The sequence below is a fragment of the Heteronotia binoei genome, chromosome 15 (assembly GCF_032191835.1).
Source record: "Heteronotia binoei isolate CCM8104 ecotype False Entrance Well chromosome 15, APGP_CSIRO_Hbin_v1, whole genome shotgun sequence".
Classification (NCBI taxonomy): domain Eukaryota; kingdom Metazoa; phylum Chordata; class Lepidosauria; order Squamata; family Gekkonidae; genus Heteronotia; species Heteronotia binoei.
In genome coordinates this window covers 912,091-937,737 of record NC_083237.1, presented here as the reverse complement: position 1 = coordinate 937,737, position 25,647 = coordinate 912,091, and the positions used below count along the sequence as shown (strand labels likewise).

Here is a 25,647-nt window from a genome sequence, read left to right as displayed (position 1 = left end):
AATCAGAAAAGTACCCAACTCCTCCCCTAGACGTCCCTCAGAGAAATGTCGGAAGCCACCGAAGCACCCAGAGCCATGAGGACTCGGCCAGAAGACCCAAAAAGACAGACTGGCCAATGGGGAAGAAGCCGGCCACTCTGGCTGACAGCTCAGGACATGAGGGGGGCATAAGAACGTAAGAGGAGCCATGTTGGATCAGGGCAGTGGCTCCTCCAGTCCAACACTCTGTGTCACAGAAGAACATAAGAGAAGCCCTGTTGGATCAGGCCAGTGGCCCATCCAGTCCAACACTCTGTGTCACAGAAGAACATAAGAGAAGCCCTGTTGGATCAGGCCAGTGGCCCATCCAGTCCAACACTCTGTGTCACAGAAGAACATAAGAGAAGCCCTGTTGGATCAGGCCAATGGGCCATCCAGTCCAAAACTCTGTGTCACCTAAGAACATAAGAGAAGCCCTGTTGGATCAGGCCAATGGCTCATCCAGTCCAAAACTCTGTGTCACATAAGAACATAAGAGAAGCCATGTTGGATCAGGCCAATGGCCCATCCAGTCCAACACTCTGTGTCACATAAGAACATAAGAGAAGCCATGTTGGATCAGGCCAATGGCCCATCCAGTCCAACACTCTGTGTCACATAAGAACATAAGAGAAGCCCTGTTGGATCAGGCCAATGGCCCCTCCAGTCCAACACTCTGTGTCACATAAGAACATAAGAGAAGCCATGTTGGATCAGGCCAATGGCCCATCCAGTCCAACACTCTGTGTCACATAAGAACATAAGAGAAGCCATGTTGGATCAGGCCAATGGCCCATCCAGTCCAAAACTCTGTGTCACAGAAGAACATAAGAGAAGCCCTGTTGGATCAGGCCAATGGCCCATCCAGTCCAACACTCTGTGTCACATAAGAACATAAGAGAAGCCATGTTGGATCAGGCCAATGGCCCATCCAGTCCAACACTCTGTGTCACATAAGAACATAAGAGAAGCCATGTTGGATCAGGCCAATGGCCCATCCAGTCCAACACTCTGTGTCACAGAAGAACATAAGAGAAACCTGTTGGATCAGGCCAGTGGCCCCTCCAGTCCAACACTCTGTGTCACATAAGAACATAAGAGAAGCCATGTTGGATCAGGCCAATGGCCCCTCCAGTCCAACACTCTGTGTCACATAAGAACATAAGAGAAGCCCTGTTGGATCAGGCCAATGGCCCATCCAGTCCAACACTCTGTGTCACATAAGAACATAAGAGAAGCCATGTTGGATCAAGCCAATGGGCCATCCAGTCCAAAACTCTGTGTCACCTAAGAACATAAGAGAAGCCCTGTTGGATCAGGCCAATGGCCCATCCAGTCCAAAACTCTGTGTCACATAAGAACATAAGAGAAGCCATGTTGGATCAGGCCAATGGCCCATCCAGTCCAACACTCTGTGTCACATAAGAACATAAGAGAAGCCCTGTTGGATCAGGCCAATGGCCCATCCAGTCCAACACACTGTGTCACATAAGAACATAAGAGAAGCTCTGTTGGATCAGGCCAATGGCCCATCCAGTCCAACACTCTGTGTTACCTAAGAACATAAGAGAAGCCCTGTTGGATCAGGCCAATGGCCCATCCAGTCCAACACTCTGTGTCACATAAGAACATAAGAGAAGCCCTGTTGGATCAGGCCAATGGCCCATCCAGTCCAACACTCTGTGTCACCTAAGAACATAAGATAAGCCCTGTTGGATCAGGCCAATGGCCCACCCAGTCCAACACTCTGTGTCACACAGTGGCCAAAATACACACACACACACAGTGGCTAATAGCCACTGATGGACTTCTGCTCCATATGCTTATCCAATCCCCTCTTGAAGCTGGCTGTGCTTGTGGCCGCCACCACCTCCTGTGGCAGTGAATTCCATATGTTAATCACCCTTTGGATGAAGAAGGACTTCCTTTCATCCATTTTAACCCGACTGCTGAGCAATTTCATGGAGTGCCCACGAGTGCTTGTATTGTGAGAAAGGGAGAAAAGCACTTCTCTCTCTACCCTCTCCATTCCATGCATAATCTTGTAAACCTCTCTCATGTCACCCCGCAGTCGACAATGGATCTTCCCACCCAGCCCAGGACATGAGGGCCTTGCTAAAAAAGGCCTGTCACTTGGAAGAGAGGCTGCCATAGTGCATCCCTAGAGGCTCCAGCAACTGAACACATAAAGCTTCTTGGGACTGAATCAAACCCTTGGTCCACCAAGGCAAGTCCCGTCTACTCTGAGTGGCAGTGGCTCTCAGGCTGAGATCTTTCCATCCCCTCCTGCCTGATCCCTTTACCTGGAGATGCTGCCGGGGATTGAACCTGGGACCTTCCGCCTGCCAAGCAGATGCTCAGCTACTGAGCCATGAACCCTCCTTTATCTGACTTCGGACCTGCAGAATGGCTCCCCAACCCAAATTAGCTCCGCTCTCCACTCACCCGATCTCCCCGGGTAGAGCTGCACACCACCCTTCATTCCTCCTCCAGTGGTGCCAGATGTGGCTGCCCAGGGGCAGCCCAAGCAGCTGCAGAGGCAGGGACAATGTAGCCCCACAGCCCCCAGGCCCATAACTGAGCAACTTCTGAGAGGGGGATGGGGGGGGTGGGGGTGCCATTCTCACATTGTTTGGGAGAGCTGCCAGGGGCCAGAAAGGGTCACAGTGGATGCAATAAGATGTGGAAATAAAGACAAAGATTTTCTCCAACACCGTTTTCAAGTTCTTTGCATGAATGTTGTGGCACTTTGAATCCGCAAAGGGTTCTGCTGAACTGGATGAGTTGGCCACAAAGGCGGAGCAGGAGAACGTTAAAATGAAGGCAACAAAACAATCCATTTATTGTGCAGAGCACTTCCGATACACATTAAAAACAGGCCTTGAATTTAGTCTTTAGACTAAAAGTCACCGGACTAAGCGGTCCTTATTAATTGATACAAATAACTATCTACAGTAACAATACACAGGACCAGACGTGTTTTGGGCTAATGGGCCTCCTTCAGTGGTCACTACTACATAGACTCACATACACACCAAGAACGTTGCTGGTATAATAAGCCAACGCAGGTGCCAACTGATTCTTGCACGTTTTAGATTGTGTGGCCGAATGGTGCCATTAGCAGGGTGATGGATGTTGCCCCATGATTGCCACGCTCACGCATAAATTGTACCTTTGTGAAGGAGACCTCATTTTGGCAGCTCCTCCCACCTGCCTATCAAGAGCAGTGTTTCCAGAGGAGGAGGACTGCTTCCTCCCCCCCTCCCCCCGCAGCCCTTGTGGGGGCTCACCTCATTGGTGTTCCATCGCAGCCGCTCTGGGGGCAAAGCTGGGCACTTGGGCACACAATCCACTAGCTTCTTGGGCAGGAAAACCTTCAGGTGATGGCTGTTCTCTGGAAGGAGAAGACAGGCAGGGAGGGAGGGGGGGTGAAAGGCAGTGTTAGAATACAAGCTATGCACATTCCAGCCATTATATAGTTAACTGTTTGTTTACCTGATAGAGGAAGTGATGTATTGTGACCTAAACTCAATTGTGGGATGGTTCTTACTTTGCCCGCGAAAGTTGTGGACACAACATTGGTCAGAGAGGATGTGGGCCACCCCGGCTTGTCCAAGTTTAGTCCAAAGGAGAGCAAGAGAGTGGGGCCAGTGGCTCTCCAGGGTCTCAAGCCGAGATCCTACACGTCACCTCCTGCCTGGTCTTTTTAACTGGAGATGATGGGAACTGAACCTGCGACCTTCCGCCTGCCAAGCAGAGGCTCCAACCTTTCCTGTCTCCTCTGCCTGGAGTGGCCTTCCAGAGGGCTGGGCACAACATGGGTGGAGGCCTTTCCCAGCAACTCACCTCCACTGGACGCACCAAGACCTGAAACCAGGACCTTCTGCGGGCAAAGCTGGACTTTTCCCAGAGAGGCTTTACCCCTCTGCCCCCATGCCACTCCCCCGGCCTAAATCTCCTGGGTGGTATTAGCTTCAAGGGGAGGCTGCCTCTCCCCCCCAGGGACAAAAGGCAAGGGGCAACTAAGATGTGGCAAACAGTGCAGAGAGAAAAGGGTTAAACCCCCCCCCCCCATCTTCATAGCAGCCCTGGGGAGCGGTAGCTGCAGGACTTCCTGAGGTGGGTCTCACAATCTCCTTTCAGGCCCCCCCCCCCCAAATCTCCCCCTGATGCAGGAGGGTGTGGCAAAATGCTGAGGGTGGGGTGGAAAGCTCCACTTCAGACTGGTGGTGGGGTGGGGGATCAACTCTGGCACCTTCCCCCACATAGAAATGCTGATCCCACCACTTCAGACTGGTGGTGGGGTGGGGGATCAACTCTGGCACCTTCCCCCACATAGAAATGCTGACCCCCCCCCCCCCATGAAGGACGCTAGGAGATCAGGTTGATTTTATCCAACGTCAGCTTTTCCCCTTAGATGAACAAAAAAATAGTTATTCAGTTTGTGCCTTCCTCTCCAATGGCAACTCAAAGAGTCTTCCAGCCTTCTTTCCCCCACCCCCATTTTATCCTCACAACAGCATTGTGAGGCGGGCTTGGCAGAGAGTGCGGGTGACTGGGCCAAGTTCCCCAGCCAACTTCCTTGACCCCCGGGGATCTGAACCCAGGTCTCCCAACCCCCCTCCACCACCACCTCCCCCCCCCCCAGCACTCTGAGCACTGGGCCACGCCAGCAGTGTTCTATCCAGGAAGCTTTTGGCTTTTCAACAGGAGGGGGGCACTGAAAAATCAGCATTTATTTGAAATATGCGTCTCCCACCTTCCCTTCCAGAGCTCAAAGCAGTTCACCAGCCAGCCTGGAGTCCAGGAGCCCCTCAGGGACTAACCAGGGGTGGTGGTTTTGGGGGGGAGCTCCATGCACCAGATACAAGCTGGAAGGGAGATCCCTGGACCCTTCATATATCCCAGTCCAAAGGTGGGAGGGCACTCACGTGGCCCCACCCTCACTGGGAAATGGGCAGCCCCCTCAGCTGCATCTTGGTCCAGCTTGGATCGCGACCTCCTGGGTCCCCTGGGGAAGAGCATCGACCACCCCTCCCCCCCCAGGTTTCCCCTGGGAAGTCCCAAACAGGTTCTCGGCCAGATCGGCACTCAGAGCAACACGGACGGGCAACAGGAGATTCCACACAGGCCAGAGCAAGGACACCACTAAGTGCGTCTGTTGGCCAGAACCCCAAGGAGCAGCGGAGTGAGCAAAATGAACAGCCAGCAGGCCGGCAATTCCACTCCCTGCACACCAGCTGAATTCCGTTCCCCAAAAAATGGCCCTGAAAAGCCATTTGACATGAAGAGCCCTTCTGCTGGTGTCCACCCAATATCGTGGAGTAGCACGGCTGGCATCCCAGTGGCTGGACACCACTGCTGAGCTGGCCCCGCCCCACAACTCAAAGGTCCCAGGGGGTCAGGAGCAGTGCCCCCTCTAAGCTGAGTTAGTGTGAGCTAGCTCACAGATTCTTAGCCTCCAACTCATACATTTTTGCCTCAGCTCAGGAAACATGGCCCCAGAGCACAATACTTTATGCAGGAGCGCCCAACTTTAACGCCAGTAGCTCACAAAGTAGGATTTTTGCTCACAAGATTTTGCAGCTTAGAGGGAACATTGGTCAGGAGACAGCCTCCCCACAGCGGCTTCCGCAGTCAGAAGAATCACATCATAGAGTTAGAAGGGACCTCTAGGATCATCTAGTCCAACCCCCTGCACAATGCAGGAAACTCACAAACCTAATGACTGAGGAATGGGGCTATCCTTGTACCTGCTGGGCATGCAGAAGGCCCCTGGTTCAATTCCAGGTGACAGACCTTGGCCCCAGCCCTGGAGAGCCCTGCAGGCCGAGCAACCTGGCTAGACTCAGGTGAGGGAGGGTGGGGCTGGCTCAGGGGTGTGATTGAGACTAGCTGGGGACAGAGAGACTCCTGGGCTCAGTGCGCTGTGGTGATTGGAGCAGCAGCCGAGGATCTGGCAGACCCACGTTTGAATCCCCAGTCCTGCTTTGGAAGCTTGCTGGTTGCCCTCGGGCCAGTCACCACACACGGCCTAGCCTACCTCACAGGGTTGTTGTGAGAATACAATGGAAGAGAAGAGAAGGATGTCAACTGCTCCCGCTGGGGAGAAAGGGAGGGGGGTATAAACAATGCAACTAAAAAAATCCTAATTCAAAGTGGCAAAGGGCCTTGTGATGTGGAGCGAGGCAGACGAGATGGGACAGGAGACAAGCCGGGGGCCTTCCGTGTCGACTCTCATGATGGTGGGGGATGGGGAGGGGCAGAAGTCCCCAGGAAACCCTGGGTCCCACTCACCAGATACCCCTGTGGTTTCCTTGTTCATCTTTGGGATTCTGCGTTGCAACACTGTTAGAGTTCTTGGCCGGGCGGGGTCAGGTCAGGACACAGGAGGATTAGGGTTGGACCTGGAGAGGGAGGGGATGGGGTGGAGGAGAAATGGAAGGAAGTGATTCGCACACAGGGCCCAATGCCTCCTGTGCCCACCCAGATCCCTACGAGTTCCTCTTTGCTGCCCCCTATTCTTTCTCACTGGCCCCAGTGGCCCCGGTCAGCTGACTCCATGCCCACCTTCTCAGGCCGGTTTCTTCCCTTCCCCACCTGCCTGCCACCCTGACACAAACACACACAAAGCCCACTGTTTGAGCACCCCCTGACCTCCCACTGGGGGGCCAGCAACATTCCCTTGGCAGAACATTTCGGGGGCCACACACCCCACTCCCTCACATGCATGATGTGAGCAGACCCTGTCTCAGCACCAAGGACCCATTCTGGCCACCTCAGGGTCAAGGGGGGGAGGGGGACTGCAGAGGCCGGCCTGCTCCCTGTCTTCTTGCCTCTTGGCCCCCTCTTGGCCCTGGCGGTCTGGAGGTTGCTTCTGAAGAGGCTGTCCCTGGAGGCAGCAAGGAACGGAGGGAGGCCAACTTCTCCCCTGGGTGCCAGGAGCTCTGGTCGGTGCTGGTAGGGTCTGAGCTCCACATCCTTTCTTGGAGGGTGCCGGCAAGCCAGCCCCATTCCACTATGGCTCCCAGCTGAAACGATTATGGCTGCCCCAGTAGACAACCTGTCCAAGAGGGAGGCGGCCCAGTGTGGCTCCATGGAGCCGGTCTCCTGCTCTGTGGCCCTTCTGCCCAGTGTCTCCCTGGGGCTCGCTTTTGTCCACCCACCCCACCCCGTGCTGTTTCGCATCTGCATGGAATCGCTAGGTGATCTCACTGGGGTGAGACAAGGTGCCATCAATCTCCCAGGGACCCACAACTCTGCATTCTCTCTTTCGTCCACGTCTGGAGAAGCCATAGACATTCCCGGGAAGGCTGGAAGGCTAATAAACTGAAACTCAATCCAGATGAGACACTGCAGGCGGGTCATCTATGCCGTGAGGGTGGGGCCTGCCCTCCAGCGAATGAGGTCCCGCTGCCCCTCAAAGAGCAGGCTCAGGGCTTGGGGAGTGTAACTGGAAACAGCTCAGAGGTGGGGTGCCTCTCAGTGGCGCTTGGTGCTTCTTGCCAGCTCCTGCCAGGATGGAAGCTGCATCCTTTTCTAGTCCCCACTTCTCTGGCTGCTGCAACCAGGCTGTACTGCACGGAGAGCCTGAAGATGGTTTGGGAGCCCTGTCCAAAACCCAGAGTCACCCTTGGGAGCGGGATTCCCCAGGCCCTGTCCAAAGTGCAAGCTTTCACCTACCACATCCAAAATGGTCTCCTCTGGACCCCCGTGCTACTGCGCAAAGCTGCCCCCCAGTTAAGGTCCGCTTCACAGGCCCCTCCCTCCCTCAGCTAGGGTGCCCGACAGGGAGCAGCCCTTCTTCTTCCTTGCCCGCTGGGCATGATCCCCTTCCTTCCTTCCTTCCTTCCTTCCTTCCTTCCTTCCTTCCTTCCTTCCTTCCTTCCTTCCTTCCTTCCTTCCTTCCCAAATATCTCCTCTGGTGCTTTCTCCCTCAGCCTTCTGGATGTGGAAGGTATTGCTGGAGCCCGTTTTCAGCCCCCTTGGCTGTCATGGTGGTGAATGTTCAGCAAAACAGCATGGAGAGAGGGGGGGGGGGAAGAGCCGAGATAAAGGGAGGGTGCAGCGCCCAGAAACGTGGAGGCGAGCAGAGGGGCCACCTCGGCTGCACCAGCCGGCCTTTCCGGGCCCGCATCGTGCACAGTCTGGCCTGGCCCCTCCATGCACCTGCCCAGAGCCAGGCTCCCGCCCGGGAAGCAGCTTCTGCCGGGAGACAGGGGGCCACTTTCAAGATGCCACCTGACCCCTCCTGGCCTCCCAGGGCCAATCCCGCCCCCAGCCAGGCCTCGCCCCCGCCCCGCGAGAGCCGAGAGCAAGCGACCCCCCCCGCCCCGCCCGGTCTCCCTGGGCCCCCCCTCGCCCCCCCGGCTCTCCCGCCCCACCCGCCCCCGGCCGCCGCGCCGCCCAGCAAGGCAGGAGCTCCGCGCCCCGGGTCTGCTCTGCGCCCGGCTGGGGCCCTCCGCTGGCCGCTACCTGGCGGGGCGCCCGCTGCTCCGGCTCCGCCACCGGCCGCCATTCTCGCCGCCGCCCGCACCGGCTGCGCCTCGGCCCCTTCCGTCCCTTCCCTTCCCTTCGCTGCTCTTCCTCCGCGCTCCGCCCCGACCGCTGACAGCTCGCCTTGGCCCGGCCCGGCGGCGTCTGAGCTCAGCGCGCAAGAGGCGGAGGAGGAGGCGGGGAAGGCCGGCCGGCCGGCCTGCCTGCCTGCCTGGGCAGCTGCTGCTCCCGCGCCCCAGCCACGGCGCGCCCAGCGCCTTTCCCGCCCGCTGCTCGTTTGGCCCCAGCCGGCAGGTGCCAGCCCAGGTGTGGCGCCCCACAGGGCCCGAGAGCCACCCACAGGCCCGCTGCCGGAGATGGCGGAGGAGCCAAGAGGCTCTGGGCTCTGCAAGGCGGGCTGGAGGCGCCCCTGCCACGCTCACCCCCACTCCACCTTCCCTCTGGCTTCAGAAAACCAGCCCCGGGTGGGAAGTGGGGCCAAGGGGCTTCCAACTCCTGGCGACCCTATAAAAACATAATCGCCAACCTCCAATCTCCCCCCTGCCAATTCAAACCTCTTCGACAGCCCGGGCAAACAGGCAGGCCTTGCAGCACCTGCAGCGGATCTCCAGGGAAGGAGGGGGGCCCTTCCACAGATCCAGAGCCAGGAGGGGAAAGGCTGGTGCCAAGTGGGCCACTCTGGGTTGTGAGAGCGCCTGCAGAGGGCGGCCTGATGCCTGCACTTGCCACACACGGATCTTTGGAAGAAAAGGGGCCTTCAGCTATGTGCTCCCAGGCCAGGCCTAGAAACACTGAGCTGGAAGGAACCTCCAGGATCATCTAGTCTGACCCCCTGCACAATGCAGGAATCTCACAAATGCCTCCCCCACATAGGCACTACAAAGACCCCTGCTTTCTGCCCAGAAGATGCGGGAGGGACCCTCCAGGATCCCTGGAGCCAAACCGGCCTGGAGAAAAATTGCTGCCTCACCCCAATCCGCATTTCCTGAACATAAAAGAAAGGGCCACCAGAACTAAGCCCTGATACAACCCTTCCTGCCCCCCCCAGTGGAATTCTAGGAGCTCCTTTGCATATTAGGCCACACCCCCTGATGTAGCCACTCCTCCAAGAGCTTACAAGGCTCTTTTTTGTAAGCTCTTGGAGGATTGGTCACATCAGGGGTGTGTGTCCTAATATGCAAAGGAGCTCCTGCCCCCCCCCCATGATCTGCCTAAGCTCACAGGATCTGCATTGTTGTCAGATGGCCCTCTAGCCTCTGTTTCAAAACCTCCAAGGAAGGAGAGCCCACCACCTCCCGAGGAAGAAGCCTGTTCCACTGAGGAACTGCTCTAACAGTCAGGAAGTTCTTCCCAATAGAATCCTAGAGTTGGAAGGGACCTCCAGAGTCATCTAGTCCAACCCCCTGCACAACGCAGGAAACTCACAAAGACTTCTCCCTAAATTCACAGGATCTTCATCGCTGTCAGATGGCCATCTAGCCTCTGTTTCAAAACCTCCAAGGAAGGAGAGCCCACCACCTCCCGAGGAGGAAGCTTGTTCCACTGAGGAATCGTTCTAACGGTCAGGACGTTCTTCCTAAAAGAATCATAGAGTTGGAAGGGACCTCCAGGGTCATCTAGTCCAACCCCCTGCACGATGCAGGGAACTCACAAACCCCTCCCCCTAAATTCACAGGATCTTCATTCCTGTCAGATGGCCATCTAGCCTCTGTTGAAAAACCTCCAAGGAAGGAGAGCCCACCATCTCCCAAGGAGGAAGCCTGTTCCACTGAGGAACTGCTCTCACCCTCAGGAAGTTCTTCCTAATCAGGAGGTTCTTCCTAAACGTAGCTTCCCTTCATATCGGACCTAGTTCCAACCTTTGCTGGAATGTGGGAGGTTCTGCCCATGAATCCCAGAAATCCTTGGATCCCAAGAGAGAGAAGTGCATTTTCCCAGCTCTTGGTCTGTCCTGTGTTCTGGCAGTGTGGGATTCCCCTTCCCCCATGGAAGCTAAGACTTTTGGGGAAAGGAGGGCATGAAAGGATCCGGAGCGGAGGGGGGGAGCAGGGCCAGCAGCAGGATCAGAGGGCGAATGCGCACCTCTCTGCATGGCTCACGTAGGCATGCTGAGGAAGCAGCTGGTGCCACCTGCCCCTCTTGCTGGCATTCTCTCGCCCTTGCTGAGCGGCTCAGTGGGCACAAAACCTCCCTGGTTTGATCTCTCCTTTTGCTCTCACGTGGCTGCTGGGTTCAGAGCGGGGGCCAGGGTGGGAAGGGCTTCCTTCTGCTTGGCAGTTTTCAGTTTCAAGAAAAAGCCAAGAAGGACAGCCCATTGCAGACCAGCCCATCTGGGAGCAGAACCGCCTTTTAGAAGGGTTTGGAAAGGAACCAACGCCCTTTGATTTCCTCCTCCATCACTGGCTCTCTTATTTGCTAGAGACCGGGAGAGAAGGGGTGGGGAAATGTCTCTTCTTTCACAACACTGGAACATAATGAGGACAATGCCTGGGACCTGGCAGTAGCTTCAGGACAGACAGCAAAAGGTACTTCTTCACATAACACTTAATGTGTGGAATTCACTGCCACAAGGGGATTACACTGGAATTGGAACTCGCTGGCTGCGGATATAGTGGTGGCCATAGGCATAGACAGCTTTAAATGGGACTGGACAGGCTCATGGATGAGAGGGCTGTCAGTGGCTACAGCCATGGTGACTAAAGAGAACCTCCAGGTTCAGAGGCAGTCACCCTCTGAATGCCAGGGGAAGGCCTCAGCCTCTGTGCCTTGTACATTGGCCCTCCAGAGGAAGAAGAAGAGATTGGGTTTATACCTGTCTTTCACTCGGAGTTTCAGAGTGGCTTATAGTCTCCTTCCCTTCCGTTCCCCACAACAGACACCCTGTGAGGTATGCAGGGCTGAGAGAGTTCTTTTGAGAACTGCTCTTGAGAGAACAGCTCTGAGAGAACTTGTGACAGGTCCAAGGTCACACCAGCAGGTGCATGCGAAGGACTGGGGAATCAAACCTGGCTCTTCCAGAATAGAATCTGCACACTTAACCACTACACTAAACTGGTTCTCTGGTTGGCCACTGTATGAGACAGGATGCTGAATGAGACATATCACTGGCCTCATCCCAAGGGAAGCGGGATGCTGGGCTAGACGATGCCCAGGGTTGTCTTATATTCTTACCAAACCACCTGGAAAAGATGTGCACATTTGAGCCTGTTCGCCCCATCACACTAAAAACAATAAAAATGTTAACACAAGACAAGTTAACAAAACACAAGTTTAATTAAAAGCCCTGTATATTAACTGTAAACTTGGTTTTTACCATTTAATAATATATTTTCTTTCACGCTGGCATTACTTCAACATGTGTTTGTGAATACAACAGAAACCTCTTTTTAAGCTTTTCCACACAGCAAAGTTTCTATTAATAAGAAAAGCTGCAACTGAATTTGGTTATGGGCTCCCTCCAGCTCTCGTAAACTGAGCCTACCACACATAAACATATTACGAGGGGCAAGGGACTCTGTGACACAGCTTTGAAGCCTGGAATCTGATGGTCCCCCCCTCCCCCTCAGCACAGTTTCTGAGGGGAAACTGAAAAGCCCCGCTTCCAGGATATGGTGGGGGGGGGATGATATACCCCTTCCCTCAGGGGCAGGGGGCCACGGACCTTAGTGAGATTTGTGGCTCATTCTGTCTTCTAAGTGACTGGAGGCCCAGAGGTGGCAGCAAAAGCGTCAAGTCTTCTGAACAGCAAGTTTCCAGCATTTCAGAATTTAAAAGGTCACCAGAACAATACTGGGAAAGTCCACAGTGACCCTTCTGTTACAAACATTTCCCTTATTAAAATATTAAAATATTGCAATACGTTAACTACTGGGCTGTGTGGAGAAATGACATGACAAACGTTAACTACAACCTGAAGCTGCAACAAAATTCAGGTGCCTCTAGGTTTTGGGACACTGCATGCGACCCAAGAGGTTGCTGGTTTGAGCCCCCAGGGGAAGAAGAAAGACCCACCCGCAAACCACCACCCCACCTTTGATCACTTATGGCACCTCCCCTCACCCCCCCCCCCCAGTGACCCTGAGGCATCTGGTCAGGCTTAAGTGTTTCATCAGTCTTGCAGATGAGGAAGACATGACTGAGGTGAGAGAGGAAAGCTGCTGGCCATATACCTGCTGAATCTGGGGAAGGGAACCGGCCACCCTGCTGTCATTTCTGCAGTTACTCTCCAAAGATGGGCCTTACTGAGAAAAGCCGCTCCCCCCCCGCCCCTCCCCCCCTGGTATCCTGGAGCCAGGTTTTTTCTTCCACAAGGACCAGAGGCTGGGGGAGGAGGGCTCCTTCTGCCAAGCCAAGAAAAAGCTGCCTATAAGGCTTTCTTTCTAAATAAATGTTTGATGACTACAAAGCACACACCTACGTTGTATGTTGGAGGGAGGAGGGAAGTACCAAATGAGACACCAGCAGGCCTCCTCTCCTCTCCCACTGGTGCTACATTACTATGGAAACACTTCTGAAATCTCTGATGGTATTGGCTTCTCCCCCCGCCCTCTTTCCAGCCTACAGTGGAAGGTTTACTGAAGGCACAAAGAGGGAGGGAAAGAGAAAGAAACCGAAAAGGCCCCCTCTCCCCAACCCGGTTTCATAGCCAAATTGTGCACAGGACGGCCACCAAAGGGCAGGGTTCGAACAGTCCCACATTTCTTGGGTGACAGAGCCTTCCTCCCACGCCTCAGTTTCCCGTTTCTGCCTGGTACCTTTGGATACTTCTGCATGCCCAGATCAACTGCAGCCCAAAAGGGATGCTTGTAACAGATTCCCTCCCACGCAGACTGCCAGCACTTTGGGAAGAACTTTTCTGCCTTTGTAGCTGGCTGTGTTGCAGGATCATTCCTCTGACAGAAGGTGGAATCCTTCAAAGTCTTCCTCAGCCTTGCAGGCTGCTGCCACCGGACGCCTGCCTAGGGCAGCCATGGTGTAGGAGAAGATGGGGCTTTCTGGAGGAATCCTCTGCTGCGCTCTTGCGCCAGAGTTCCACTCAGGATACACAGCCTGCAAGGAAAGGTAACCAATGTCACTGCAAAGGGATGACAGTCCATGAAGTACCATCTTCCACAGGCAACCTGTAGGAGTCTCATCACTGCCTCCCAAAGTAGAGGTTGAAAAGGTATAAAATGGTGCAGGAAAGAGCAGCCAAAATAATCATGGCATTCAGAGCACTGGCTTCATGAGGCATGGCTAAGGTATTGGGGCTTCTGAAAAAACACAACTGAGAAGTTGCACAACAGAGCTACAAAACTGTGCATGGTATAAAGAAAACAGATAGAAAGCTTTCACTTTCCTCCCTTTCCCATAGCGCTGGACACAGACACCCTATGGAATTGATCGGCAGTAAAGTCCAGATAGTCAAAACAAAATACTGTTTCACATACAGAGTAGCTGATCTGTGGAACTCACTGCCCTGAGATGAGCTAGTAGCCATAGGTTTAAAAGGAGGCTGGACAGATTTATGTGGGACTCATATAGGCAGAAAGTAATCTGCCAACATGGCCTGCTGCAGTTTAGGTGGGACAAACAGCTCAGCCTCTGCAGAAAAGTATAAATGGACACGCTGCTGACATAAGAAACATCAGTATTCAGAAACCTGTGGCAACAAGTCCACATATACCAGGATGCTTTTCTGCTGACCTGGAAGTCACACTTCTTTACCAAAGGAGCTTCAAAGACAGACTATAATGAGAAACGACTGCATTAGAACTCATCAGAAGCACAGCCTTGACTATATCAACCAGGAATTAAACAGAACAGCCATTTTTCTAAGCCAATGCAGGAATTAAAGGGCCTAACACTAGAGAGACTGTTGTGAAATGGTCCCACTGCTTATTTTGCATATAGAGTTGGAAGGGACCTCCAGGGTCATCTAGCCCAACCCCTTGTACAATGCAGGAAACTCACAAATACCTTCCCCCAACACCCCCAGTGACACCTGCTCAATGCCCAGATGACAACAACAAAAACAAAACCCATCCCCTCCAGGATCCCTGGCCTGACCCCAAAGTGGTGCACAGCATTCCCTGGGCAGGCAAGAAAGGGCCATGAGAACTAAACACTCATCCTGCCCTCCTCCTCACAATCTGCCTAATGTCACAGGATCTTCATCACTGTCAGATGGCCATCTAGCCTCTGTTGAAAAACCTCCAAGGAAGGAGAGCCCACCACCTCCCAAGGAGGAAGCCTGTTCCACTGAGGAACCTGTCATAGAATCATAAGGAAGGCACCTCCAGGGTCATCTAGTCCAACCCCTGCACAAGGCAGGAAACTCACAACCACCTCCCCCTAAATTCACAGGATGGCCATCAGATGGCCATCCAGCCTCTGCTTAAAAACCCCCAAGGAAGGAGAGCCCACCACCTCCCCAGGAGGAAGCCTGTTCCACCGAGGAAGCATTCTGTCAGGAAGTTCTTCCTAATGTTTAGCAGCAAAATCTTCTGATTTAGTTCCAACCCATTGTTTTTTGTTCAACCTTTTGGGGCCATAGAAAACAATTCCACACCATCCTCTCTATGAGATTAACATATTAAATGGCCTTCTATGGAATCAGACTCTTGGTCCATCAGGGTTAGTATTGTCTACTCAGACAGGCAGTTGCTCTCTAGGGACTCAGGCTGAGGTCTTTCTGCCTGGTCCTTTTTACCTGGAGATACAGGGAATTGAACCTGCGACCTTCTGCCAAGCAGATGGTCTATCACAGAGCCCCAGCGCCTGCCTGTTGTTCATGCCCATGGCCTTTTAACCTCACTCTTCCCTCCCTTCCATAGTGCAGATATTCTGAATCCATTCTGCGCTTATGACAAAGCGGACGGAGCCCAGAGTTCATGAAAGTTTCTGCTTCAGCAAATCTGCCAGTTTTTAAGGTGACATAAGAGTCTTTTTCCTTCCTAATAGACAAGGCAGGAGCAAGTGGGACGGGTAGGGGGTTGAGGTTGCCCACAACTGCCCCACTTTGACATTTCCTCTGAAGAAGCTGGAATCCCGAAAGACAAGAGGTTGCAGTTGACTCTGCTCCGATCATTGTGACAGAGGGTGAGTTCCCCCCTCCCCCGATCAGGTTTCTCATTATTAATGACATTAGAATGTTATCCACATCAGAATATGCTTCCTGGATTGGAGGAAGATTGCAATTTTAATCCCCACTTGTGTCTTGTGGCAAAGAAGAAGAAGAAGAATTGCAGATTTATACCCCACCCTTCCCCCTGAATCAGAGACTCAGAGCGGCTTACAATCTCCTTTATGTGTGATCCTATGTTGTAAACCGCCCTGAGCCACTTGGTGGGAAGGGTGGGATATAAATCATAAAATAAATAAAATAAAAAAATAAATCTTCTCCCCTCATAACAGACACCCTGAGAGGTGGGTGGGGCTCAGAGGGCTCTCACAGCAGCTGGCCTTTCGAGGACGACTCCTGGGAGAGCTATGGCTGACCCAAGGCCATTCCAGCAGCTGCAAGTGGAGGAGTGGGGAATCCAACCCGGTTCTCCCAGATAAGAGAGCTATGGCTGACCCAAGGCCATTCCAGCAGATGCAAGTGGAGGAGTGGGGAATCAAACCCGGTTCTCCCATATAAGAGAGCTCTGGCTGACCCAAGGCCATGCTAGCTGGTGCAAGTGGAGGAGTGGGGAATCAAACCCGGTTCTCCCAGATAAGAGAGCTCCGGCTGACCCAAGGCCATTCCAGCAGGTGCAAGTGGAGGAGTGGGGAATCCAACCCGGTTCTCCCAGATAAGAGAGCTCTGGCTGACCCAAGGCCATGCTAGCTGGTGCAAGTGGAGGAGTGGGGAATCAAACCCGGTTCTCCCAGATAAGAGAGCTCCGGCTGACCCAAGGCCATTCCAGCAGATGCAAGTGGAGGAGTGGGGAATCAAACCCGGTTCTCCCCGATAAGAGAGCTCTGGCTGACCCAAGGCCATTCCAGCAGGTGCAGGTGGAGGAGTGGGGAATCAAACCCGGTTCTCCCAGATAAGAGAGCTATGGCTGACCCAAGGCCATTCCAGCAGATGCAAGTGGAGGAGTGGGGAATCCAACCCGGTTCTCCCATATAAGAGAGCTCTGGCTGACCCAAGGCCATGCTAGCTGGTGCAAGTGGAGGAGTGGGGAATCAAACCCGGTTCTCCCAGATAAGAGAGCTCCGGCTGACCCAAGGCCATTCCAGCAGGTGCAAGTGGAGGAGTGGGGAATCCAACCCGGTTCTCCCAGATAAGAGAGCTCCGGCTGACCCAAGGCCATTCCAGCAGGTGCAAGTGGAGGAGTGGGGAATCCATCCCGGTTCTCCCAGATAAGAGAGCTCTGGCTGACCCAAGGCCATTCCAGCAGCTGCAAGTGGAAGAGTGGGGAATCCAACCTGGTTCTCTTAGATAAGAGAGCTCTGGCTGACCCAAGGCCATTCCAGCAGCTGCAAGTGGAAGAGTGGGGAATCCAACCCGGTTCTCCCAGATAAGAGAGCTCTGGCTGACCCAAGGCCATTCCAGCAGGTGCAAGTGGAGGAATGGGGAATCCAACCCGGTTCTCCCAGATAAGAGAGCTACGGCTGACCCAAGGCCATTCCAGCAGCTGCAAGTGGAGGAGTGGGGAATTCAACCCCGTTCTCCCAGATAAGAGAGCTCTGGCTGACCCAAGGCCATTCCAGCAGGTGCAAGTGGAGGAGGGGGGAATCCAACCCCGTTCTCCCAGAGAAGAGTCCACACACTTAACTGCCACACCAAACTGGCTCCCCCCACCCCCAGTTTCTTCCCTCCTTGCAGCCGTTGGAGCCTGCACATGCAGCCAGTTTACCTGTTCATCACTGTGTCTCTGGAAGACCAGGTCCTCTTTTTCTTCATAGAAGTGGGCAGCAGAGCCCGGGATGCCGAAGGGGCTCCATGGCATTCCGCGGTGCGAACCAGTGACACTGTTGTCTCCTTCATGAAACGGCTGGTGTAGATGCCCACCCCATTTAGCCTTCTTCAGCCTGGGGTGTGTGGATTGCAAACAGAGAGCAGGTTCAGCAGGTGTAAAGAGGGGAGGACAGGCACAGAGGGCCTCTGCAGTTCAGTCGCTTCACTGCATTCTGACCGGTTCCCTCTGTGCAAAGCATCTGTGAAAGGGAATATTTCCCAGCATTCAAACGGAAATGTTTAATTACTGGGAAAATTCCGTTTTTACTTTAGCTAACTTAAGATTGTCATAGAAAAAAACTGCTTTTGTTTTTTTCTTTAAAGCTCTTTAGGAGTCATGTTGTCTTCTAGTGTCTACTCAAGCTTAGAAGTCCTCATCTTGACCTTTAAACACAAGAAGTGGCCAAACGAAAGCAAGACTATAGCCAGCCCTGCCCCATTTCACAAATTTTGTCTCCCCCCTGCCCTCTTTGTATGCTTTCCCTTCTCTCGGAGATGGCAGCCCTCTTCTGACTTGGGGGTCCTCATAACACCTTCCCCTCCTCCCCTGCCCAGGTCTGCGCTGAGATTCCCTTTGGTCAAAAAAGGTTCTTGTCCTACTCGTCGATGCTGCTTTGCCGTCTCTTCAGTTCCTCCAGATGATAGCAGACGGACAAGACACCGCCTTTCTCCAGCCTTTGCTGTTTGGCCCCCTTTTTCTTCCTCCGACACAGTTCCTTGGGTGATGGCAGTTTCTGCTCTGCGGAAAGCACCTGCCAGTGAAAAGGGCCTCCTTCTGCCTCAACAGGCCTTTCAGCAACACAGCCAGACATCTGAGGGAGGAAGAATATGTTTGCAGGCCTGCCAGCATTTCACAGAGGGAAATAGGGACCCATTTTGTAGCTGCTCTGTTCTCTTTGCACAGAGCAGCCTCCAGCTACGTGCAGACACTTCCAAAAGGGCCACATCCAGCCCACATTTGAGGCCTCTGACTTAGGCAGCAGCTCTCATAGAGCCAGGATCAGCCTTCCCAGATGTGGCCTTCTGCCCTCTTCCTCTCTGCTGTACTGTCCCTCAGGAGCATCATCTGCCCAGCACGGCGAGGGCCAGATGCCTGCAGACAGCCTAAGCCATAAGGCAGGGCTCTGTTCCCAGGAGCCAGCCCTCCAGTGCCCATGTGCAGCTCCGCCTCCCTGTGCCAGGAGAGCTTCTTAGGGGATTGTGAGCCCTGTTAATTAGGCAGAGGAAGCTGCCCTTTGGATTTCCTGCCTCAGGCACCAAATTCTCTGCCCTCCTGCTCAGCCAACTTTTAAACAAATTAAACCTAATTAATAAGCTGGGCGTGCCTGGGATTCTCCAGGTAAAACAATTATCCTCCCTCTTTTCACAGTGTGTGGTAGATATTAAACAACAACAGAAAAGTATCAGGTTCCGTGGAGCAAATTACGTTTGCAGCAGAACACACACAGAGTAAGCGAGAAAGAACGTATTCATCAAGACAAACCCTGTTTGCACTTTCCTTTTGAAACATGGGGCATTCGTTCCGCTGAAGAAAAGCAAACAATTTCGAGCCAAGCTGTGTGCCATCCATTCAAAACCTACCAGCAGGGACGGTGCCTCGTGGTATTCGTCCATCCAGTGGGAGCTGAAAGATAAACGTTCTGCCAAGTACCATCTTTTGTGACGTCTTATAAATTCATAATTGGGGGGGGGGGGGCTTTGGCAGTCACGGGCATAAGCTGCGCTTGCTCTAAACGCATGCTACCGAAATGCTGCTCGATATCAAGCAGCTTTACGATATCAGAACCTCGGTCCAGCGAGTGCAATCCTGTCCCTCCGGCTGGCAGGGACTTTCCAGAGAAAGGTCTTTCCTGGCACCTACAGCCTGAAATTCTTCAGCTGGGAATGGTGGGGGTCAAACTGGGGATCCTTGGCCTTCATTCACAGCCTCCATGCTGCTATTGCGTTAGGAGCATCCACCTCAGGTCCATCTAACTCAGTGCTGTCTGCACTTGACAGAAGGAGCTCTTTAAAGCCTCAGGCAGATTTTTAAAAAAGTCCTCCTACACAAGAACCACCAGCTAGAGAACGGGGGACTCTCTGCATGGTGAGCAATACCCATCCTCCAAGAGAAGCTGGATTCTGTATCTTGCATAAGTTAGGTATATTGGGTATTTTTGCATATTTTGAGCATGTTCTCTGTTTCTGGCAACCTGAGGAACTATTCAGTGTCTTGAACACTGGAAGTCTTATGCATACAGCCAAGTCAAAAATCTTTTTAAAAATTACTTCAGGTGTGTTGGTCTGAAGCAGCAGTACGAGGTTTGAGTCCAGTGGTACTTTTGAAACCACCAAAGTTTTATTCAAGGTATAAGCTTTTGTGTGCATGCCCGACTAAGACTTATAGCCAGACTAAAACTTAGTTGGTCTTAAAGGTTCTACTGGACTCAAACTTTGTTCTAAAAATTATGTTTGCGATTCTCAGGATGCCAGAATCAGCAGCCACTGGCAGACCTCATGGGTGCAGCACTCGTGGTAAGGTGTTCTCAGTCAAAATCAGGGATGCTGACTGTGGTACTGGGTATCACAAGCAGACAATTTGTCTTAGATGATGGCTGCAGGTTTTCAAACCACTGCAAAAAATCTGCCACTCATGGGGTGGCCTGGCAATCAATCTATCCAGGATTTGCAAATCTATTTGCATGGCTCTGTGCATTCTCATGTCGTTTGACAACCGAAGCAGCCTGGCTATTTCTGGGGCATGGAAGGCAATTTCAAGCTGTCATCCCAGCACAGAGTACAAGACAGGGAAGGAAAGGAAAGAAAACAAGCAAGAGAGAGGGAAATCTCCCAAAGCCCTGGATCTCTACTCTGGCCTGCAGTGTACCTTTGCTGTCGGATGAGCCTGTCCCAAAAGTCGCTATGGGAACAGTCAGCACTGGCCATGTTGGGGTCCTTTTCCAGTGTGTTTCTGCTCACCATCTTGGACCGCCTTAGAAAGCAGAGGAAGAAGATGCAGGTTATAGATAAGCACAGTCCAATGGAAGAATGTTGTCAGTATTGTAGCAAAGCACAGAGTCATGCTCTGCATCTGTCATATGTCAGAAGGTATCATGTTTGCAGGACCACCTCTCTGTGCTCTGCCACTACAGATTTGCTCATCCAGACTGGGCCTTCTATAGGTTTATCCTGCAAATGGGTAAAATCAACAGCTGACTGTACACCTGCATTCTCTGTTGTGGCCCCCACCTTATGGGATGGTGGGCATGCCAGCTTCCAGGTGGAACCTGGGGATCCCCCATAATTGCAGCTCATCTCCAGACTAGAGACCAGTTCCCTTGGAGAAAATGGGAGGGTGCACTCTATAGCATTATACCCCACTGAGGACCTGTCCTTCCCAGGCTCCATCCCCAAATCTCCAAGAGTTCCTCAACCTGCAATCTGGCACCCTACCCCCACCCATGGCCAGGGAGAGCCTGGTGATCCTATGCGATGGTCTACCTGATGAGGTCAATAAGGCTTCCACTCTGCTGGCTGTTCCCAGACTTATGAATTCTCTCTGCCTTCCCTCCTCCTCTTGCACATGGCTCACTTCCACTTTTGTGTGCCACTCCTTCATCTGGATCACAAACTGTGCCATGTCCAACATGGTTGAGAACCTGGATTAGATCCAAGGCTTTTTTTTTAGCAGGAGCACACAGGAACGCAGTTCTAGCTGGCTTGGTGTCAGGAACTAATATGCAAATAAGTTCCTGCTGGGCTTTTTCTACAAAAAAGCCCTGTGTGAAACAATGACGATGTTAGGGGGTGTGGCCTAATATGCAGATAAGTTCCTGCTGGACTTTTTCTACAAAACAAAGCCCTGTTCCCAGCCATCCAGAAAGCAAACTAACAAACTGAGCCTCCCTTCCTAAGGAGACATGAATAAATGTGAAGTTATAAAGTTCTTTTGATTATTTTATTCATGCTTAGCTATTCTGAACTTTCTCACACATGTTGCTTATTTCCAGCTTAATAGCCACAAAACAAAGAGAAAATCTTGAAGAGAAAATCTTGATAGAGAATGCAAAGTTCCTTTTTAACAAATTGACTGGTGCATCATGGCATGATGAGTCTAGCTTTTAGGTGCAATCAGGGAAGGCCTTTAGGAAGATAAGCAATTATACAAACACCATAAATATTCCTGCACATCCTCCCAGGCCTTGAATTTAGCACTAGGCTGTTAAATTTTATAACACCAAGAAAGTAAACACACACAGAACATTCCTGTAGATCTCCAAGAAATCTACAGAGAAGTCTTTGACACGTATCTATTTCTCAAAGGAAAGGCTGAGTCTCCTCAGTTATTTATTTATTTGTCTAGAAAATGTCTGTGCTGCCTCTCTTCATTCCTCCACTTCATTCTTCACCTGTGCCAATTTTCTGTTTGTGCCTAATAGGAATTTTATTTGTGTGACGGGCTGATAGGCCAAGCTTGGAAATTAAAAACCAGAAAGCCTCCAGATCCAGATGCCATATACCCAAAGCTTCATTAAGGAACTCAAATGGAATTTGTTCCTCTACAAAACAGTTCATGAAAATTGTTGCTAAAATTAGCTTGTGTACCAGAAGGTAGAAGAACAGCAAATGTTAATTCAAATATTTAAAAGGGAGTTTAGAAGGGACCCAGGAAATAACAGGCCAGCTGGGCAGATATCTGCCCCAGGTAAATTAGTAAAAAAGGAAACTTTACTAAATAAAGAATTATTAAGCACATGGGACCTATAGAATATAATCAGCACGGCTTCTGCAAAATGAAGCCTGGCCTCACCAACCTTTCAAAACTCTTTGAACAGTTTAATAAGCATGTGGATAAGGGTGATCTGGTAGACATCACATATTTGGACTTCAGAGGCTTTAGACAGTATCTCACCAAAGACTCCTGAATAAATTTAGCTGGGCATAAGAGGTTGGGTTCTCTTATGGATTAAAAGTTGGTTAAACGGCAGGCAGCAGAGAGCAGGAATAAATGGACAGTCCCCACAATGAAGGGAAGTCATCAGTGGAGTCCCACAAGGATGGGTACTGGTGTTACCCAAACAGGCAGTTTCCACATTTATTGGGGGAAATGTGCTTTAAAAAGATAAAGTGAGAGGGGATAACTGGGATTCTCCAGCAATGTTTGCAGGGAATTTCCCCTTAAAATAACTCTGCAAATAAACATGGCAGATATTCAACTGGTAAGGGTTTTTATTAAAAATAAATAGAAATGAACAACACACACAAACATAGTCAAAACATGCTTCCACGTTCAGAGGCAAAATCACAAGGAAAGAGGCGACACCAGGGGAAGGTCTCAGCCTCTGTGCCCTGTTGATGGTCCTCCAAATGAACTGATTGACCATTGTGTGAGATAGGATGCTGGACTGGACAGACCACTGGTCTCAACCTTAAGACACACACTGACACAAAATGTAAGATTTTATATTTTCTCAGATATTTCACTACATTTTTGCATTCAGGTGTATATAGGTGTATGCCATGTGTGGCTTACAGATCTCAGACTCACCAAACGAATGCATTGCAAGACCTGAAAAGGAAAGGTGAGGGACCATCATAGGAAGTAACCAAGGGTGGTGGTGTGGGTCTTTAACTTCCTGTCAAAGTGCCCAGTAGGCGGCTGCCCTGGAAGACTCCTGGAGACCAGGAGCTGGCTGAGCCAAGTGGATTCTGCAGTGCCGGCAAAAAGGCAGGGCTCACTCAACTTGGCCTTCCGGGGGGGCTCATCCCACTCCACCCTGGAGGCAAGGCAGGTTTCCCAAGGATCATTAGAACAGTAAACTTAACCAAAGGAGGAGATTATGCCTAGCACCCGCTGGCCAAAATAAATGTTATTACCCTGCTGGGTACAAAGGCCTTCAACTTGTTTGGTTTCTCTCTGCCACCTGCTGGTGGTTATTTGCCTAAGGTGGGCCTGCTTTCATTTTTACAACTTATGGTTTTAAATTACCTCTACTCCCCCTGTCAAATACAGAAGCAGGACAGGCAGTAATGCTCTCAGGGATGAGATTGCTGATAGTCATGACTTCCCAGGAGAAACGAAAAAAGGCAAAGTTCTCTGTTTCAGACAGGCCTTCTTATCTCGCTTTCGCCTCACCCAAGAATTCAAACTTGGTGAGTCAGGCAGCCCAAATGCTGTAAAAAAAGGGATTGTGCTAGGCTGTGCTTCAACCTTAGCATCAGGCTCTTTTGCATTTTCTTTTCCAGGGCCAGGAGAAACAGTGTGGCAGCCGAGTGCCTGAATATCAGTGGCCTGGGGTTAGGGCTGCCCGCTTAGTGCCTGGAAGCTGATGTCTCTGTTGCATGGAAGGAAGCTGGCAGACCTGCCCAGCTGGGATCCATGACCAAGGCTGGGAATCCCATGTGTGTGTGTGTGTGGGGCACCTGCAATGCTCATAATGGGATGGCGGCACGCATCTGTCATCCGCCATGTTTAATTACAAACCTCTAAGGTGGACAGCTTCTTTGTGGTAAACTAAAACCAACTTACTTTGCATAGGGGATGAGTGAAACATTGCTGTCCTCCTCCATCTCTTGAAAGATCCGGTGAAGACTTGTGGGTCTATCTGCTGTTTGGGCCATCCACGTTTGCTCCTCTCTCAAGTCTCCTCTTAGCCTGACATGAGAAACAGAAACCGCAGGGTCAGACAAACAGACCCCAGAAGACCCCTTGTTCTCCTCAGGACCATAGGTTGCCATTTGGGTTGGGGACAACTCAGGTATCACAGCTGAGCCTTTGGGATGCATCTCTGGCCACTTGTGCCTCTGGAATCCACGCTGCCTCACGGGTGTAACTGGTGCTCACATTAAACCAGAATGCAGCAACAGACTCATCTCTGATTACAGAGAATGCCCCTTCCAAGACTTCAACAGATATTTTTCAGGAGGGGGGACCCTACTCCACCAATACTATTCCTATTTATTTCTCTCATCTGTACTTTGCCCCTTCTCCCAGGAATTCAGCACAGCAATTGGTGTTGGGGGGAGGGGGGGAAGCTGGTCCCAGTTTATCCTCACAACAACCCTGGCTGGTAGGTAAGGCTCTATTGGCCTAAGAACATCCACAGAGCCTAAGCAGATATTAAAATGCAGGCTCTTCTGTCCCAGGCAGCTCCAGACCTGGGACCACTGCCCTGGGTTATCATTCCTGCCCCACCCAGGCCCTCCTACTGTGGCAGGCCCCATGGCCATTGCCTCCTCATGATGACTCCTCACTATACATACATGGCTGCCGTCCCTTCTGCTCCTCACGCTAGTACCTGAGGGGATGCTGAAACAGGCCCCTCTCTTGTTCCCAGAGAAGGATCTGGTGCAGGGGAGAGAAAGAGACAGAGATTATTGCCCATCAATATTGCCAGACACACTTGGCAGAAAGAGTGTGGGTGCTCTAGGCGGGGCCCAAGCGCGAGACAGTGACGCATGTGTGGACAAGGAGCACGAGGGCAGCCATTTTGTTTGCTCCTTTCACAGATCTCTCTCACAGATATGACAATTCCCCTTAGTTGCCTCAGGCCACTCAAGAGAGGAGGGAGCTTGGGAGGGCAAAATGGGGGAAATCTCAAAGGCTAGACGGGAAGGGGGGAGGAAAAGGCGGGAAAACCTCTGAGGGATTTAGGTGGGGAAAGAGATGAGAATGAGCGGGGGAGGGAGGCAGCAGGGAAATCTGGGGCTGAGGAGACACTGATTGGGCGGGAATGTTTTAAATGCGTAAAATCAGGTCTTATTTTGGGCAGGGGCTCACAGGAGCGGAGCTCAGGAAGCTCTAAAATTTATTGTGTTCTTTCTTTCTTAACCCCCCCCCCCCAAAAAAAAAAACTTGCTTCTGCACTCCATTGTTCAAGCCCCGTGAGAATTTTGCTGAACTTTAAGATTTGACAAACTTTCTAAAATTTCCCCCCACAAAAAAAGGGGGGAATAACCAAAAATATATAAAGCAGACAAATGGAAATGGAAATCTTCATCATGCCACTGTGGCCACAGAGGAGAAAGTAATGTTAAAAGTATGGCGGGAAGTATAAGGTTTTAATATGACAATTATAATTCCAGAAGTATTTTAAGGTAGATCCTGCTGAGCTGATATAATTTAGCACACCTTCCGGTGATGTGGCATATGCAAATTAGTTGTGCTAATGAGCTTTGGCACCTCTTTTTCTGCAAAATGACTCCTGTGTAAAATAAATAAGTCGGGG

At 51.8% G+C, this 25,647-nt stretch overlaps 2 protein-coding genes across 2 annotated transcripts in view; both read right to left on the bottom strand.

Moving 5' to 3' along the window:
• CAMTA2 (calmodulin binding transcription activator 2) overlaps window positions 1-8,644 on the bottom strand; it is a 44,716-nt gene extending 36,072 nt beyond the window's left edge. Inside the window, exons 1-3 of the mRNA XM_060255803.1 lie at window positions 8,494-8,644; window positions 6,316-6,425; window positions 3,309-3,412 (exon numbers count right to left, since the gene is read on the bottom strand). Coding sequence (XP_060111786.1) covers window positions 3,309-3,412; window positions 6,316-6,343 — 132 coding nt within the window. The 5' untranslated portion in view covers window positions 6,344-6,425; window positions 8,494-8,644. The remainder of the gene's footprint in view (window positions 1-3,308; window positions 3,413-6,315; window positions 6,426-8,493) is intronic.
• Window positions 8,645-13,220: 4,576 nt separating this feature from the next.
• Window positions 13,221-24,030, bottom strand: INCA1 (inhibitor of CDK, cyclin A1 interacting protein 1). The gene is made up of 6 exons (XM_060256476.1): window positions 23,949-24,030; window positions 20,307-20,411; window positions 19,022-19,064; window positions 18,041-18,252; window positions 17,340-17,514; window positions 13,221-13,563 (listed from the first exon to the last, which is right to left on the bottom strand). The coding sequence occupies exons 1-6, from the start codon at window positions 23,987-23,989 to the stop codon at window positions 13,399-13,401; spliced, it is 741 nt and encodes a 246-aa protein (XP_060112459.1). The 5' UTR covers window positions 23,990-24,030; the 3' UTR covers window positions 13,221-13,398.
• Window positions 24,031-25,647: the final 1,617 nt, after the last annotated feature.

What these genes read in the sequence shown, in the direction of transcription:
- INCA1 (XM_060256476.1), bottom strand. Translation starts at nt 23,989, where the DNA reads ATGGAGGAGGACAGCAATGTTTCACTCATCCCCTATGCAAA. An exon ending in CGGCAAAGCAGCATCGACGA is followed by an intron (nt 17,515 to 18,040) that starts GTAGGACAAGAA and finishes CACACACCCCAG; the next exon opens with GCTGAAGAAGGCTAAATGGG. An exon ending in AGAGACACAGTGATGAACAG is followed by an intron (nt 13,564 to 17,339) that starts GTAAACTGGCTG and finishes CTTTCCTTGCAG; the next exon opens with GCTGTGTATCCTGAGTGGAA.